At 35.5% G+C, this 19,307-nt stretch overlaps 1 protein-coding gene across 5 annotated transcripts; it reads right to left on the bottom strand.

Annotated features, from left to right (window-relative positions):
* Positions 1-11,866: 11,866 nt before the first annotated feature.
* On the bottom strand, positions 11,867-17,380 carry LOC109083292 (arginine/serine-rich protein 1-like). Of its 5 annotated transcripts, none has more exons than XM_042737499.1 (5): positions 17,085-17,380; positions 15,502-16,080; positions 14,510-14,685; positions 12,340-12,423; positions 11,867-12,253 (listed from the first exon to the last, which is right to left on the bottom strand). In XM_042737499.1, the coding sequence occupies exons 2-5, from the start codon at positions 16,070-16,072 to the stop codon at positions 12,122-12,124; spliced, it is 963 nt and encodes a 320-aa protein (XP_042593433.1). In that variant the 5' UTR covers positions 16,073-16,080; positions 17,085-17,380; the 3' UTR covers positions 11,867-12,121. The 5 variants fall into 5 exon arrangements, 1 of the variants encoding a protein (XP_042593433.1); XR_006156338.1 differs by lacking the exon at positions 11,867-12,253 and adding an exon at positions 14,234-14,293; XR_006156337.1 differs by lacking the exons at positions 11,867-12,253; positions 12,340-12,423 and adding exons at positions 13,805-14,054; positions 14,234-14,293.
* Positions 17,381-19,307: the final 1,927 nt, after the last annotated feature.

The raw sequence follows: 19,307 nt of genomic DNA on the forward strand, positions 1-19,307 counted from the left end.
ACTTTAATAAAAAAAAAAACTGATATGAAAAACAGAAGACTTCATGGTGCCTCATGATGTAGTCGAAGCAAGATTATTCCACAGCATTGGTGAATTGTTGATTCTGGTTTGTTAACAGATGTGACTGGAAAGTGTTTTGTTGTTGTTAAATGCAAAATCAAATTTAAAATAAAAATAAAAAATTATTTCCAAGATGGTATCTAGTGATGAAACAATGCCTCACAGTTTAACTTATTGGTTACAGTTGTAATCACAGTACTTGGCAGTATACAGTATATACTGTATGTTATTTAGTTAGTAGTAATAGTAGACAATAGTTTATTTAAGTAGACTTGAAGGCATTAGAGTTCAGATACTTACCATAGGTACTTCGCCATCCCGCTGTTTTTAATGTTCACCAAAACTATTAAAAACTGTTTTTAATAATGGAAATAAAGCTTAAATAAAAAAAAAAAAATACTGTAAACTGTAATGGTGTGGTACTGACAAATACATTTCACAAATAATAACAAAGAAATGACTAGTAGCATTAAATTAACTGAAATGTTGAAGTAGATGGAAAAACATGAAATTAGAAATGATTAAGATACTCAAATTACTATGTAAGTGAAACAAAAATTTAAGCAATATAGATAAATGCAAATAAATAAATAATACTAAAAACACTAATAAAACAAAACTAAAGCACATAAAAACACTATTACTAAAAATGTAATTATTACCTAAATTGAAAACAGAAAATGTAAAAGCTTACATTTTATAGTATTAAGAAATACTATAATAGCTTACAAGTAATACCAGAAAACAAAAAAACACTGTGACATCATCTTTCTGAAATAGTTATGTTGGCTAATTCTACTGTGAATTTTACAGGTGGAAATTTGTGTTAAAAATGAGCACATTCATGTGTCGGCTATGTATGAATTGAAAGTAATTGACTCCAGACAGTTTTATTCAGCATTGCTGGAATATAACTGAACACCTGAGGTGTAATGGGCACATGTACCACCTTTTTATAGCATATATTGAGAAGATGATGCATGATTAAGCGACTGTATCAGTGAGTGTGAGAACTCAATGTGATCATTTATCTTTTGCATGAAGACTCCTGCAACATCAAAGTGTCAAAAGACTCAATTAATGTGTTATCTCCATCGTCTGCTGTCAGGCCTCATTGCCCTCAAGCATCAGGAGTAAAGAGAAAAGGCTTGTGACCTGAACCAACTTCAAAGTGAATCAGAAATCTTCCCAGACTCCCACAATTCGTCTTTTCCTGTAAAAAAATTTGCTGCACTTTCTAGTATGATTTATTCTGCTGTTTGAGCATTCCTGTGGCTACGCCCATATCATGGGTTCGATTTCCAGGGAAATGTATATCTTGAGTGCAGTGTAAGTTGCTTTGATTAAAAGTGTCTGCCAAATGCATAAATGTAAATAATCTAAACAAAATAGTTCATCAGATGTGCAAAAGACCTCATAAACGAGACCCTGTATAAATCTACAAGCTAATATCATCTTCTAAAAGGACTACAGAAGCCCATTTCCGCCATGCAATAAAAAATAATAAAAGTACAATTTTAATAAAGTTAATTGTGAGTTTTTATCCCACAATGCAGACTGTCTCACAATTCTACAGATATAAATAGAAAATAGTTTGTTCTTTTTTTTGGAATTCTGCCGTTTTACTCTGAATTCTGTTTACCTCTCGCAATTCTGTCTCTTGTTGCCACCACAAAATACAAAATTAAAAAGGCACCTGCAATTTTTCTTTTTTTTTCAATTCTTGTTCTGTTTTTTTTTTTTTTATTTTTTAGTATATCTCTCACATTTCTGACCTGTTTTATCAGAACTGCAAGAAAATCCCATTCTAGAAACAAGCTTCTACAGTATAGAGGCCTGTATAGGACTGAACGTGTATCAGAGATCTCTAGCATCTGCATAAATGAATATGTTATGAATTATCCTGGTGGGGGGAGCAGGGGTAATTGGCTTTGGGCGGCTGCTTTCAAAGCTCGGTGTGTTGAGAATTAGAGCCATGCGGTGTTTATGATTTCCTGCTTTTGTTCTCAGTGGCAGTATTGGCTGCGGGTGATTAGACAGAGGGGGCCACACAAATCAAACCCTTTGATATCTGAGCTGCTCATTGGGAAACTTTGACTTCACATAAAGCCCTTTTTTCAAATATGGAGAAATAATGCCTCCATTGAGAGCTGAAGAATGCCATTCAACAGTTTCTCCTCAAATCCACGCGCCACAATCCACTAGAGCCACAGTCATGAATGAAACACTGCTGGAGTGTTTTTACTGGTTACCTCAGAGTGACAAACATCTGTCATGTCTGACTGGTGCCTGCTTATGATCCCATTGGCTATTTAAATCACTAGAAGGACTTCTTGATCTGTATAGCAGATGAGTATTCATGAAGAATTGTGTTGCTTAACCTTAGGCTTTTCTGTCTCTCTGTTTGCTTATCTTGGATATGAAGCCAAATATAATTAGAAACACGTATATTTAGCATACTGCTTATACAATATCTGTGATATGCAATATTTATGAAGATGCACTACTGTTTAAATGTATTGCATCAGTAAGATTTTGTATGTTTTTGAAAAAAGTGTCTTCTGCTCATCAAGGCTGCATTTGTTTGATCAAAAACAGTATTATTGTGAAAAATGATTACAATTAAAAGAACTGTTTTGATTTAGCTAAAACCTGTTTTGAAAATGTAATCCTAATTATCTTTCAGAAATCATTCTAATATTCTGATTTGCTGCTCAATACACATTTATTATTATCTTATCAGTGTTGAAAACATTTTCATTCGCTTGCAAAAGTATTGCGTTATCTTGAGAGACTTTGCACTCACTTGCGAAACATTTGTATCCTCTCCAAAAATATTATGTTCACCCAAGAAACTCTGTTTTCTTGCAGAAGTATTGTTCTCATTAGAAACTTTGCTTTCTCTTGCAAAAGTATTATGTGCCCGCAGAAGTATTGTTCTTCTAAGAAACGCTGCATACTCCTAATGAAAGTATTGTTTTCCAGAGAATCTTTGCATTCTCTTGCTTAAGTACTGCATTCTCGTCATGAAACATTGCATTCTCTAGCAAAAGTATTGCATTCTCCTGGGAAACTTTTTATTCTCTCAAAAAGATATTGCTCTCCTAAGAAACTTTGTGTTCTCTCTCAAAAATATTACATTCCCCCCAAAGTATTGAGGTCTCCTAAGGATTGTTGCATTATCTCAGAAAAGTATTGCATTTTTCGGAGAAACTTTGTGTTCTTGTGCAAAAGTATTGCGTTATACTTAAGAAGTATTGCGTTCTCTCAGAAAAGTTTCTCTTGCAAAAGTATTGCTTTCTTCTGAGAAACTTTGCAAAAGGATTATGATCTCCTGTAAAACTTTGTGTTCGTTTGCAAAAGTATCGTCTTCTCTCGAGAAACTTTGCATTCTCTTGCAAAGGTATTGTGATCTTCTGAAAAACTTTGCATTCTTTTGCAAAAAGTATTGCATTCTCCCATAAACTTTGTGATCTCTTGCAAAAGTATTGCATTCTCCTGCAAAACTTTGCGTTCTTTTGCAAAAAATAATGCGTTCTCCTGAGAAACTTTGTGTTCTCTCGCAAAAATATTGCATTCCCCCAAAGTATTGAGGTCTCCTAAGAAATGTTGCATTCTCTCACAAAAGTATTGCATTTTCCTAAGAAACTTTGTGTTCTTGTGCAAAAGTATTGCGTTATACCTAATAATATATAGTTCTCTCAGAAAAGTTTCTCTTGCAAAAGTTTTGCTTTCTTCTGAAAAAACTTTGCAAAAGTATTATGATCTCCTGAAAAACTTTGCGTTCTTTTGCATAAGTATTGTGTTCTCTCGAGAAACTTTGCATTCTCTTGCAAAAATATTGTGATCTTCTGAGTAACTTTGCATTCTCTCGCTAAAGTATTGCATTCTCCCGAAAAACTTTGCATTCTTTTGCAAAAGTATTGCGATCTCCCAAGAAAATTTGCGTTCTTTTGTGAAAGGTATTGCATTCTCCCAATAAACTTCATGATCTCTTGCAAAAGTATTGCATTCTCCCGCAAAACTTTGCGTTCCTTTGTAAAAGTATTGCGATCTCCCAAGAAACTTTGCATTCTTTTGCAAAAGGTATTGCATTCTGCCAATAAACTTTGCGATCTCTTGCAAAAGTTTTGCATTCTCCTGCAAAACTTTGCGTTCTTTTGTAAAAGGATTGCAATCTCCCGAGAAACTTTGCGTTCTTTTGTAAAAGTATTGCAATCTACCATGAAACTTTGCATTCTTTTGCAAAAGTATTGTGATCTCCTGAGAAACTTTGTGTTCTTTTGCAAAAGTATTGCAACCTCCCAAGAAACTTTGAATTCTTTTGCGAAAGGTATTGCATTCTCCCAATAAACTTCATGATCTCTTGCAAAAGTGTTGCAGTCTCCTGCAAAACTTTGCGTTCTTTTGCGAAAGGTATTGTATTCTCCCAGTAAACTTTGTGATCTCTTGCAAAAGTATTGCATTCTCCTGTAAAACTTTGCATTCTTTGTGAAAGTATTGCAATCTCCCAAGAAACTTTGTGTTCTTTTGCAAAAGTATTGCGATCTCCCGAGAAACGTTCCATTTTCTCACAAAAGTATTGCGTTCTCCTGGAAAACGTTCCATTCTCTCTGCTAAATTCGAAAAAAACAGAGGTGTTAATTATAGGACCTAAAAGCTCTGCATGTAATGACCTAGAACGCTGTCTAAAACTTGATGGCTGCTCTGTCAATTCTTCGTCATCAGTTAGGAACCTAGGTGTGCTATTTGATAGCAACCTTTCCTTAGAAAGCCACGTTTCTAGCATTTGTAAAACCGCATTTTTCCATCTCAAAAATATATCTAAATTACGGCCTATGCTCTCAATGTCAAATGCAGAAATGTTAATCCATGCGTTTATGACCTCAAGGTTAGATTATTGTAATGCTTTATTGGGTGGTTGTTCTGCACGCTTTGTAAACAAACTCCAGTTAGTCCAAAATGCAGCAGCTAGTTCTTACTAGAACCAGGAAGTATGATCATATTAGCCCGGTTCTGTCAACACTGCACTGGCTCCCTATCAAACATCATATAGATTTTAAAATCTTGCTTATTACTTATAAAGCCCTGAATGGTTTAGCACCTCAGTATTTGAACGAGCTCTTGTTACATTATAGTCCTCCATGTCCGCTCTGTTCTCAAAACTCTGGCAATTTGATAATACCTAGAATATCAAAGTCAACTGCGGGCGGCAGATCCTTTTCCTATTTAGCGCCCAAATTCTGGAATAACCTACCTAACATTATTCGGGAGGCAGACACACGCTTGCAGTTTAAATTAAGATTAAAGACCCATCTCTTTAACCTGGCTTACACATAACACACTAATTTGCTTCTAATATCCAAATCTGTTAAAGGATTTTTAGGCTGCATTATTTAGGTAAACCGGAACCGGGAACACTTCCCATAACACCCGATGTACTTGCTACATCACTAGAAGAATGGCATCTACGCTAATATTAGTCTGTTTCTCTCTTATTCCGAGGTCACCATAGCCACCAGATCCAGTCTGTATCCAAGTCAGAGGGTCACTGCGGTCACCCGGATCCAGTATGTATCCAGCCCAGATGGTGGATTAGCACCTAGAAAGGACCTCTACAGCCCTGAAAGACAGCGGAGACCAGGACAACTAGAGCACCAGAGACAGATCCCCTGTAAAGACCTTGTCTCAGACGACCACCGGGACAAGAACACAGGAAACAGATGATTCTTCTGCACAATCTGACTTTGCTGCAGCCTGGAATTGAATTGCTGGTTTAGTCTGATCAGAGGAGAACTGGCCCCCCGACTGAGCCTGGTTTCTCCCAAGGTTTTTTCTCCATTCTGTCACAGATGGAGTTTTGGTTCCTTGCCGCTGTCGCCTCTGGCTTTGCTTAGTTGGGGACACTTCATTTACAGCGTCGTATAGATTTTAAATGATTGCAAATGCAAATTTGACTTGATTGCTAATTATTGCACAGATACAATTTAAATTGAACTGAGCTGCATGATGACATCACTGAATTCAATGATGAACTGCCTTTAACTGTCATTTTGCATTATTGACACACTGTTTTCCTAATTAATGTTGTTCAGATGCTTTGACGCAATCTTTTTGTTTAAAGCGCTATATAAATAAAGGTGACTTGACATAAGTATTGCATTCTCCCGAGAAACTTTGCATTCCTTTGCAAAAGTATTGCGTTCTCCCGAGAAACTTTGTGTTCTTTTGTAAAAGTATTGCATTCTCCTGGGAAACTTTCCATTCTTTCAGAAAAGTATTGCATTCTCCCAATAAACTTTGCATTCTCTTGCAAAAGTAAGCTATTGCATTCTCCAGTGAAACTTTACATTCTTTTGCAAAAGTACTGCATTCTCTCAAAAAGCTTTGCATTCTCTCACAAAAGTATTGCGATCTCCCAAAAAACTTTGCATTCTTTTGCGAAAGGTATTGCATTCTCCCAATAAACTTTGTGATCTCTTGCAAAAGTATTGCATTCTCCTGCAAAACTTTGCATTCTTTTGTAAAAGTATTGCGATCTCCCGAGATGCATTGCATTCTTTTGTAAAAGTATTGCGATCTCCCGAGAAACTTTGAGTTCTTTTGCAAAAGTATTGTGATCTCCCAAGAAACGTTCCATTCTCTCACATAAGTATTGCGTTGTCCCGAGAAACTTTGCATTCTTTTGCAAAAGTATTGTGATCTCCCGAGAAACTTTGTGTTCTTTTGCAAAAGTATTCTCCTGGGAAACATTCTCCTGGGAAACTTTCCATTCTTTCAGAAAAGTATTGCATTCTCCAAATAAACTTTGCATTCTCTTGCAAAAGTAAGCTGTTGCATTCTCCAGTGAAACTTTGCATTCTTTTGCAAAAGTACTGCATTCTATCAAAAAGCTTTGCATTCTCTCACAAAAGTATTGCGATCTCCTGGGAAACTTTGCATTTTCTCACGAAAGTATTGCTTTTCTCTCAAACGTATTGCATTCTCCCAATAAACTTTGCAATGTCTAACATAAGTATTGCGGGCTCTGTAGGTTTGAGACTATTCTCTGTAGGTTTGAGACTACTAGTCATATTACCTTTACAGCTCACGTGATTGGTTCACAAATTCCCGCTCTGTAATTCTCCAGGTATTATAGACTGCATAGTCCTTCTTGGTTGCACTTCTTTTATAGTGCCATTCCAGTTTCATAAAAGCATAAATCAAATGATTCTTTTAAGCGAAATGCAGATGAGACAGATGCAATTATTTCAGTAGTTTTCAGACCTGTCTGTGCTCAATGGATAGCCTATTGAATGAGTTTCATATGCAGACTTCTGTGATAGAGATAGATGTTTTGAGAGAGAATCCGGGCATAGGCACCGTGAGATTACACTCATGTGATGAGGACAAATAACCGCCTGGCATCTGTGGCATCACAGAAAGCGAATTAAACATCAAATACCGTTTGCCTGTGAGGGCTAACATGTACCATTTTCTCAAACTCAAAGGCATCTTGTGTGTGGCGAACAATGGCTTTCTTTATCTGCATCTTTATACACTTTTTTCCCCCAACTTTATTTCTCTGTGTTCATCAGGATTCCTCTGTGGCTTTGCCAGGGCTTTCCAGACTTCCAGAGGCCTGTGGTGTTTCCCTTTGGCAAACTGCAAGTGCACATCAGCATGAAGTGAGGAATAGCAGAACATGTGTGAATAGAAAAGAGATACAGACCTTGATCTGAAAGTGTGTGTGTGTGTGTGCGTGCGTGCACGCGCACCTTTGATATTAGTGCATCTCTTATAAAGTGATCCATATCCAAAATGACCGTATCCATCCCTGAGGCCGGGACATCTGATCTGTGATCAGGAACAGCTGTAGGATCATCGGCACAGCTGACAGTACTGAGGTGAATAAACCTTATCCTAGATTACATCATCTGGCAAATGCCAATTCTGCTTTGAAAATCTGATTAAGTTTGATGTTAAAGTGTGTAATTGGTTTGATGTTAAAATACTTTCTTCTATGACAGTCTAATATACATTGACAGCTATAAATAAGCCATTTGTAGACTGTAGATGTGATTCCCACAAACACTGTGGTGCTATCAACACACTGATCAGTCTGTTTGATCGTAAGGTACTGCAGACCTCATTGACAAGAGACACTTTGCATAAGCCAATCAATTCCTGATTCAATCAGTTCTCACCCTCCATACCTTATCACTCAGAAACACATCATATTGGGGATTGTAATACATAGAAGAAATACATCACACTATAAAATGTCATAAAGGTCTTCCTATAATGCCTTCGAAGCATTGTGTTAGCAGCACAAAAGGTTGTGGGTTAAATTCCCAGGGAACACACATACTGTTAAAAAAAAAAAAAAAAATGTATAGCCTGAATGCACTGTAAGTCACTTTGGATAAAAGTGTTTGTTAAATGCATAAATGTAAATGCAGTAAGCACTGTAGTTAGCACTAACTAAATAGTTGTCAACCTAGCAATACCGATATCCAGCGACACTTAATTTCAAGTTATGGCTGAATAACCAATAAACGGCTGATACTGAAATTGTATTATGTCACAATAATTAAAAATAAAATACTAAAAAATAAAATTACTCATAAAAGACAAAAACCTTATGGATATGACAATATCATTTTAAGAGTGTTATTGAAGTGTTTTTAAATTCACTATTAGCCTATATATGGATTTATAACACATGTTCAGATGTTTGGGGTCAGTAAAGAAATTAATATTTTTATCCAGTAAGGATGCATTCAACTGATGAAAAGTGACTGAACAGACATTTATAATCTTACAAAAGGTTTTGATTTTAAATAAATGTTGTTTTTTATCTCCATTCATCAAAGAATCCTAAAAATGTTTCCACAGAAAGATTTTAGCAACTATTTTCAATATCAAATGCTTATTGAGCAGCAAATCAGCATATTGATTTCTAAAGGATCATATGATTCTGAATACTGGAGTAATGATGCTGAAAATTCAGCTTTGCGTCAAATTTTTAATAGACAATAGTTATTTTAAATTGTAATAATATTTTATAATATTACTGTCGTTACTGTATTATTGAACAAATGCAGCTCTTGGTGAGCATAAGACACAAAACAAAACAAAATCTTACCGACAAAAATAAAAAATCTTACCGACCACAAACTGTGTTAGATGATATTTAGAAGATAATCTAAATGTTAAAATAGTGCACGTTCAATTATATATCCAGTACAAACCAGTACAATGAATTCAAAACAATTTCTAATATTGGCCAAAGAAAAAGATATATGTGCATCTCTAAATTTTAGGCCTATTTTAGTTTAAAACTAATGTATTCAGTCTGAAATGAGTTCACAAAACACTTTACATCTGTGCTACAATGTGTTTTCCAGCGAAACGGCGTTTGAAGAAAAAAAAATGAAATGACTGAAATGATTGGGATTTGATTGTTTAGGTAAGGTATTTTATTCATCAGAATGAATTCAGGTGGTTGATTGAGAGAGATGTAATGTTTAGTTGAGGATAAGTTGTTTTGGTTAATTGTGTTTGGTGAAATGCATTTAAAAAGTTAAATGCACTTTTATGTTGACTCTAAATGGTTCCCAAATGGCCCTAAATCTTCTTGCAAAGATTCAACTATTCCCAAGCGGTCTGTTTTCTGTTATTTGCATATATATAGGCTAGACACCTGTGGAACGCCGTGTAATAGTGAATGTCTGAGAGATGCTTCATTCCGATCTTATCAACAAGCAGCAAAAACAAAAGACACAGATTCTTCAGAACGATAATGTCTCTTCCTGTTCTCCACAACAAGCTTCATCAGATTCTGCGGTGAGTTGCACAACACTGATTTCGCTTTATTCGTGCACAAACAAATGTCACATAATCCCCGGCAGCGAGTTTATGAAATATTTTAGATTCTCTTCATTAAGGGTGGAGAGTAAACAGTCATGATCATATAAACTGGTCACAGCTACAGAAGAGACTTGTAGGTGGGCTAATGTGTAACCTCTATCATCAACACATTGTTGATGCTTCTCTTTAGGCACTAGATAAAAGGTGTGATATTTCCAATTCTCCATTTTTCTTCCAAGCTATGACAATTGCACAAAAATCATCAGCTCTTCTGTGCCAGGTGGAGTCAAGAGCGAACATGTTGAAAAGAGCAGCACAACACAGGCGTTTTGGCACAAGTTCTTCAAATATAGGCTTAAAACACACATAGAGAGACGGCGGGGGAGAAACAAACTTTGACTTGCGCCCGTGCCAAACCAGCCTTCATGCTGAATACAACTAGTGGATCATGTACAGAAGTCTTATTACACAATCATTTATCAGACTAAAATCATTAATTAAAACCACCAATCACCTGAGGGAATCGTGCGGGTGGGAATAAGCGAGAAAAGATTCCAGCTCATTATGTAGAGAAGGACTATTGCTCAGTCTCGAGACAACATGTCGGCGCACATCAAATGCTGCTCCATTCGTGCCAGTGAATGACATTTTGATTGAATGACTTGATTTGTCAGTTTAAGAATAAAAACAAGAGGCCACTGTTTTCTGTGCTACTAGTGTCACCAAGCGGTGACTGTTTTCATTTTGTCAAAAGTTGCTGTTGTGTTGGGATGTACAACTCTAGAGGACTGTTCACTCCAGGTTATCATCAGTCTAAACCCTGCTTTGCCCCCAGGTAAAGGTGCATTTTCACACATGCAATTTAAATGCAGGATTAGCACCTGCATCTTTACAGCGTTGACACTCCACTGCAGTGCCAAAAGTGCAGTGTGGAATGATGCTAATAGAAATTAATCAGGTTAGACGCCATATTGGATTTAACACCGTTGAAAATGAGGCTGTGGGGAATTGATGTAGTCTTTAGAATGGCACTGTGTATAAAGGTGCTATATCACGACTTTCAAAACTGTTTTATAAAGTTTTTGTCTACTTAATGTTTTTTTTTTTTTTTTTTTTTAAGAACAACAGTAAAATTTTGAAACGTAAACCAATTACCTGTGTTTGACCAGGGTTAACTATTTGAGAGAGAATAGTCCTTCTGTTATGCATGTGTAGCTATCATTATTGGCTACCGATCAGTTACTCTGATATCAACAGCGATTATGGAAGGTTAATCGGGTTTGTAATAACTACTGTAAAATATTTTCCTTGGAAAGCTTGTGTTTTGATATGCGCCAGACTCAACAACTACTGTGCACAGTGCAACAGCGCCACCCAGAGTCCTGAACATGAAGAGCAGGGTGTTCTCATGGATTCTCGTCCAGCAAACCCCCTCGTCATTCTGCAAACATTATGTTTTTAATAAAAAATACTTGTTTAAAATGATCAAATTAAATATTTTTCTTTAATTCAGAGAAATAGCTGAATAGCTTTAGATTTAATTTCACTAAAAACGTGTACAGGTCACATTTCATCCCAGAATCAAATGTATATACATCCTCCATGTCTTTATAAATTGTGTACATGTGTGGGTGTAAATATGGCTCTGACACGTTCTTGGCAAGTTTTGTGCCATTAACTCACATAGCCTTATTGCTTACCATAAAAGATTTTAACTAATTATCAAACAACTTTATGCAAAAGGAAAAAAGTAATTCTACAAATTCTGTAGGTGATATTAATCTACTGGTTTATTTTCTGGTGAAATGCATCTTCATCACTGTAAACTTCAGGAGGATTCCGGTTAGTTTTTTTTAAAGTTTCAACTAAAGATCATCACCTTAAGAATTTAAAATTGTACAATTTCTGGAAAAAAAAAAAAAAAAAAAAAAAAAAAAAAAAAAAGTACACCGGATTTTTTTTTTTTTTTTTGCATTTTTATTTAGAAACATACACTGTACAACACACACAAAAAAAACACAATGTACACTACATTTCCCACCTGTCTGACATCCTCTTGCCTTCTTCCACAAAACCCACTTTATATCTGAAAGAAAACATTTATGATGAATTCAGGTGTCCCCTAACCACCCACCCTACCCTAAGTGATCACTACACAAACTATTTACACTATATACACTCTTTTTACGTCACTGTTGAATCTCAGTGTTTATTTTTTAGAAGAAGATCTGCTGATGGGGACCCACTGTCCATATGGCTTCCTGTCTGCTACGCTGTCGGCTCTTGATGTTACCTTACTGTCATGGACGGTTGGGCTGTTTGATGGTCTGACGATGGTATTCTGTCAATATAAAAGGGTAAAATCAACTTTAATATTTCAATATACTGGTACAGTCATTATATGTGAATAAGCTTTAATGAACTTACGTTAATGCTGAAGTTAATTGGATTTCTCTTGGGAGACGTCGGAGAAGCCCCTGCCTCACCATCATCATTGGCAACAACGTTTACCTAAAGACAGAGAAAAGGGGAATAGGATAATGAAATCGCTGTTTGTTTGATGTAAACCTAGAAACTTCAGTACCACATGATTTTCATTTCTAAGTGAGGATGCCCTCAGTTCAGTGTTTAAGAAATGCAAAAGAGGCGAATTGAAGGGACTCTGACCTGTGTAATGCCAGTGCTGCTCTTTGAATCAGTCTGACATCAAAAACACCATTTGGGTTATACTCATTTACTACTGATAGTACAAAAAGCAGTTCTTTTACAAGCAAAAATTAAAAAGGCTTTGTTCACACTGTAACATATTTCCAATTTGTTTTTCAAATGTCTAGTCTTTTTTTTAAATCAACTCCTGAGGTGTTGCTATTTACAAATTTATGCATATGCAGTGTCTGCAATGGTTTACACTTTATATGAATGAATCCAAATGAGAACCCAAAAAAAAAAAAAATAAAAAAATAAATGGAAATGCAGTGTCTAAAAAAAAAAAATTACATTTTAACTAGATTTCAAAGTAATGTGATTTTGCAAGATATCAATATTGTTCGTTTGCATCTTGTAATTTTGAATTGTCAGGTAAAAACAATTGTGAACAAGTCAAAATTACCTTTATTTACTTTTAATTATGCGGCAGAAACAGGCTTCCATACTAAACAGCTCTGAAATGGCCCAAAATAATTAAATGCAAAAAAAAAAAAAAAAAAGATTTGCTGCTTGTATGAACAAAGCCCCCCAAAAAGCAAACAAACAAACAAAGACTAATTGATGAGACTATATTTTTTCCAAACCCCATCAGTCACTGTAGAGCGAGCTCTCTCTGGTCTTCACACACGATGAATAGAGGAAGACTCTGGTAAATGACAATGCAACCCAGTTCAACCATCAGCAAACAGAAGTCATTTTTGTAGTTCTAACAGATGTAAAGAGACACTGCCTGTTATAATTTAATGGTCGGTTTTATGTATGATTTTATTTTTTTTGTTTATTATATTTTTATTTTTTATAAAGTTTTTGAATAGTATATTATAGTTTAATTTTTTTGTTTATTTGATAAATAAATTAAAAATAAAAACGATGACAATTTCTAGTTAAATTTTACATTTTAATTTATTTATGCATCATTACTCCAGTCTTCAGTGTCACAGGATCCTTCAGAAATCATTCTAGTGTGCTGATTTGCTGCTCAAGAAACATTTCTGATCAGTTTTGAAAACAGTGTGCTGCTTAATATTTTTGTGGAAACCGTGATTTTTTTTTTAGGATTATTTAAATAGAGAGTTCAAAACAACAGCATTTATTTTTATTATTAATAATAACTTTTATAGTTACAATAGTTATTTTCAATGCATGCTTGCTGAAAGTATTGATTTTGTAATTTTTTTTTTTAAAAAAACCCTGAAATTCTACTGACCCCAAACTTTTCCGCATATGTGCTGTTGTGTGGTGGCTCAGTGTTGAGTGTGATGTGAATCACACAAATGCATGTGATCTGTTTTTGTTCGACACAAGGCTACCACTGACATCGTACACAATTACTTAACCTTCCCAGTTGTGCACATAAGACTTAAAGCTGGTGTCATTCAAGTCATGTGACCTCCCCCTCTCTCCCTCTTTGTCCAAAGGGTGGAGGAGTTTCAGCTCTACAGGAACAGAAATGATACAAAAAAAAAAAACAAAGCAATTGAAGCTAAATGCCACTCCTCAATACAGTGAGAGGAATAATAGCCATGTGCTCATTCTCTCTCACACACACACACACACGCTAAATGACACTCCTTGATACAGTTATTTCTACTACACACATAACATGTACCATTACCTAATCCGGACAAGTGCTGTTCATCATTCCATTAAATCCATCAGGTAAAATCATTCACGTCTGAGGAGACAGATTACATGGTGACCCAGGTTGGGTAAGTACAGCGCGCAATCACATTTTAAATAGACGTGTTTCAACGGATTAGTCAATGTCCCGAGATCACAGATATAATTGTCAAATGTCAAACACTCAGGACGTTCATGCAACATTACAGAAGTCAATCTAATACTGCGTGTGTGTTAGTGGCACGTCTGTATGCATGTGTGTGAGGCTCACCTGTGCTGGTGTCTTCTGTGGTCCCCGTTCTGCGCTCACCCTTTCCTCTTTATCTGATGAAGATCTCCTCTTCTCCTCCTCCTCCTGCTCCTTCAGGCTAGCTGGCAGCTCTAAGTTCTGCACTCCCAGAATCCTGGCAGCATTTGCTTTGGCCACATTTAACAGATACTTCTTCTCTGTGGAAGATTTCAAAGTTTAGATTAAAATTCTGTCATTTACCTTCATAGTCAGCATTATCAACTAGTCACCCAATAATATTAATAACAATAAAAAAAAAAAAGTATTTAAGTCATTTAGAAAGCATTCAGAAGAACTACAATATGCATCTTATTTTATTAGAAAATATATTAATAGATAAATATATAATTACAACAATTATGTATTGGTTAAAAATAAAGATAATTCATATTGTTGTAATTTAAGTTGCATGCACTAAATATTTTAAATAATTACATTGTTAAATAATATAAATCTATTTGTAAAATTACATTTAAATTCTTTTAAACTTTCCTTTTTTTGTAGTTTATCAAATTTTCTTATTACAACTCCTGCAAATAACTTTTTTACTTACAAGCATCAAAATCTGAGAAAGAAGAGGTTTTTTTTGTAACTTACAATCATAAAATCTAGTGAGAAAAAATGTATTTCTGTTATTTTTTTGCACAGAACACAAGAAGTGCAAAGATGACAGAAATAAAGCATCAATCCATAAAAAGTAATCCATACTACTCATGCAGTTTATTAAAAATCTTCTATAGCTAAATGATACCCTGAGATGCGTGGAACAAACTGAAATTGTGATTATTAACAGCTGTGGTCACCATTAACATATGTGTGGGGGATGTTGTGATTATTTGCGTGTGTGGTAATGATTTTGTTTTTTTTGGGGGATGTGGTCACCATTAACATATATATTTATATATATATATATATATACACACACATCTCCTTTTGTCTTTCATGTAGCATAATTAAAGTGAAACTGATCTTACCCTCAAGGCTGAGGCGGACCGCAGAGCGTTCACGGCTGCGAGACCGGCTTCTGTAATCTCTGGAGCTCCTGGGTGAGCGGGAGAAACGGCACCGGTACCTCCCCACAAACCTGCTTCCCCTCCAGTAGACCGGGGAGCGACTGCGAGAGCGGGATCGGGATGGAGAACGCCTGTAGCGTCTAGAGTAGCTGTAGGGGGATGGAGAGCGACTGCGGCGATAGTAGCGCCTGCGGTGGGAGGAACGCTCAGGAGAAGGGCTGTAAGAGCGGGAGCGAGCCCGGTAGCGGCGAGGTGGAGAATGGTGCCTGTGACGGCAGCGTGAGCGGCCTGAGCAGCGTGGATGGGAGCGGGAACGTGAGCGAGAGCTTGAGGAAGAGCTGCTGTCGGAGGATGAGCTCCGTGATGAGCTCCGTGACCTGCGGGAGGAGCGGCTCCCCCTGCTGCTGGAGAACGAGCTGTCACTGCTGCTGCTGCTGCTGGAGCGAGAGGACCTGCGACCGGATGGAGCCTTCTGATCAAAGATGAGCTTCACACCCTCACTGAGATGCCCAGGGCTGGCCTCCTTCTTCATGATCAAACCTTCAAGCACAAAGCATCCGACATTACTTGTGAACTAACAGTTTAATCAATCAAGAGATTTGATTATTTAATATCTATATACTGCAGGTCTTGTGTGTATATATACATATACACATATATATATATATATATATATATATATATATATATATATATATATATATATATATATATATATATAAAACATTTTTATTCCTAAAACCACTGTCATTTTTTTTCTTGGCTGTTGACTAATTCCTGCTTAATGGAGTTATATATATAAAAAAATAAAAAATTAAAACAAAATTCTAAACATGTCAGATTTTTGATACTGGCTTTAACCAAAGTTCAGATTTCGGTTTTGGAAATTTATTCAACTTTGTACATTTTTTATATAAATATTTGTGTATTTAATCAACATTTGAGATAATTTGTATTACAAAACAATTGTCTTAAGGTACTGATGAATGATGAATACACCGAGTATGTTGATATATTTGTGAAAGTTTATTTTTTATTTTTTTTATATGGACATTAATTTATTGTTTGAAGATTTACTTTCTTTTAAATTAATAATAGGAGACGTATTTTAAATGAAAAATTACAATAACAACACTAAAGATGGCAGTAATGGGCGACAATAAAGGAGAACGTTCTGGAACCAAAAGTAGGTCAGGTGACGTTTTGTAACAAAGGCCCGCCCCTCCTGTCGAAATTACACAACAGACTCGGATCTAGAACATTCCGCAGGAAACACTACAATAAATAACCATCGTTACCATAACATCACTGTAACAAAATCCTAATGTCACCGTCCACAGAGTAATAAATCTATTCTGTCTGTATGACTAATGGAAGTGTTGTTCGCCTTCCTGTATTTTGTTAGTATCGCTAATTAACGTTAGATTAATGTTGCTAATCTAGCGAGGATTGTAAGTAACTTATATAACAACGTTAAAATGCTTACTTAAAACAACATTGAATATATAAACATTAGCTATAAACAGCATTTAACTGTAACTTACCGTCAAAATGGACTTGATCCACCAGATAACCGACTCTGAGGAAACCGCGTTGTATCACTCGATACTCCTCGAGCGAATTCAAAACAGAAACTGTCTGAAATTCAACAACTGTCGAACAAATGTATGTTTGTTCCAAAATAACGTCAAAATTGAGGGCAAATTATCGAAACAAAACCTTTTTGTGAGCAATCAGCGCCTATCTACTGCAAACGTCGTCGTTTTCTCGCGAGCGGTTGGATTCTTCAGCGTGAAGTGGCTCGTGTGCAGCTTGTTTTTCTACTGAACCGAAACCCAATGACGTCACCCGGTGGGGGAGGGCGGGTTCTAGAAAATTCTTAACTGGATCAGACATTTCACTCTAAATTCCAAATTCTTTATGGAATTTTATACCTAATTTTGTTTTTTTCCAGATTAGGTGGTCTTAGATTTCTCTTGATTTGCAGTTACAAAATTCCTTTACGCTTATCCTGCTTTCATAAACAAATGTTGCTGGCTTGGTTTCTATTAGATAAACATAACTTTTCTCCCCATAGGTACCTTATTTTGGAACAATTACAATATATTATATAAAAATAGGTCGTTTTTTTTTTTTAAATTGGTTTGCAGCAGGCATGATAAGAGTTAGTGAATTATTAAATCAAGAAGGCATGTTACTCATAGAAATGTTACTTATAGAAATATGAATGTTAACAAAACTGTTCGTTCCTTACTTCAGAAAGATATTGTTTCTTCTCCAAACTGTGTAATTTATTGGAACATATTAGTTAAAGGCCATCTGGACCTTGCCAAACAAATACCTATTGGTAAACAAAGTCAAGGAAGTACCTTTTAAAATTATACATAGGTATTACCCAGTAAATAATTTTCTTTGAATTTGTCTAATTTGAATTGTTGTTTTTGTAATATGAGGCATTGCTATTATATTAAAATATTTTGAAAAGATTTGACTAGATTTATAATTGATAACACTGACCCCACTCTTTCTTTGTGCTTAGAACAAATTTTGTATGCATATTTTTCTTTGTATTCTGTTTGTGTTTTATGTTTGTGTCAAAGCTTTATTTATCCGATCTCCAACTTTAAATAGATTTTTAAGATTTATTATGTTCACTCCATATTTCTTTAATTCATCTTTTAATTTTATCCTTTGAATTTCGTATTTGACACATTGAATAATCACATGTTCCGCTGATTCTTCTTCCAGTCCACACTCACACATACCTGATGGATGCTTTTATTTAACCCAGTATAACCTCAACCTTGAAATAATCATTTTCTCTTGTATCTCTTCCTGTTGATTTCATTCTCCCTATACTTCTTGTTTAAAATTGTATAAATGACATCCTCTATTCCCTTCATCCCATTGTTTCTGCCAAGCCTTCATAATATTATTCCTTATTTTCCAGCTTTACTAAATGTTGCTTCCATAATTCATGTTTTCAAAGCTTGCTTAGCCAACGTGTCTGCAGCTTCATTCCCCTCGGTCCTCCTAGGAGCTGGAACCCACATAAATCTGACTTCTATTTTTATATGATGTTGTCTGAACAAAGTTTCATATATTTCATAAACAATATCGGGTCTGTTACAAGATGATTATGACTTTTGTTTTTTTATTGTTTTTTATGTATATGGTCATATCACAACCTTGACAATTTTATTTTGTTCTACCCACTGTAAGACAGCTAACATCTCAACAGTAAACAGTAAAAAAGTTATTTCTTTAATACTTGCCTTCAATTCTGGAATAGTGAGAACTCATGTAACTGCTGTAAATGGAATATAGAATGCCCTGGAATACTCAAAATATTGTGGTCAGCATTTTGTCAAGACTTGGTGTAAACCAATCATGTTTTGTAGAAAGATTTGTGTTTGTGAGTTTATAAAATGTATTTTAAATGCAATTCAGCAAACTCTTCTACCTGCTGTTCCAATTCAAATTCCAGTTTAATGTGGACGTAGGCAATTGCAGCTTATGATTTGAAATGGAGCCAGTTCTGCCAAGCTTCACCCCCTCCTTATATAACCTCTCCTGTGCATTGCTGTACCTTAATTTGTACCATCTTCCATCATATTTAGTGACAACTAGAAATTTCTAATATATTTAGAAATGTGACACAAGCAATTATCACACTGAAGTGTTGGGCCAGTAACAGTAATGTTGTTTACAACGGTTCATATTAAATTAAATCATTATTCCTTTGATCAAATTGGTTGACCTTGATC

Source organism: Cyprinus carpio, chromosome B13 (genome assembly GCF_018340385.1).
Source record: "Cyprinus carpio isolate SPL01 chromosome B13, ASM1834038v1, whole genome shotgun sequence".
In the NCBI taxonomy this organism is placed as follows: domain Eukaryota; kingdom Metazoa; phylum Chordata; class Actinopteri; order Cypriniformes; family Cyprinidae; genus Cyprinus; species Cyprinus carpio.

What these genes read in the sequence shown, in the direction of transcription:
- LOC109083292 (XM_042737499.1), bottom strand. Translation starts at nt 16,072, where the DNA reads ATGAAGAAGGAGGCCAGCCCTGGGCATCTCAGTGAGGGTGTGAAGCTC. An exon ending in CACAGAAGACACCAGCACAG is followed by an intron (nt 12,424 to 14,509) that starts GTGAGCCTCACA and finishes CTCTGTCTTTAG; the next exon opens with GTAAACGTTGTTGCCAATGA. An exon ending in CAATTAACTTCAGCATTAAC is followed by an intron (nt 12,254 to 12,339) that starts GTAAGTTCATTA and finishes TTATATTGACAG; the next exon opens with AATACCATCGTCAGACCATC.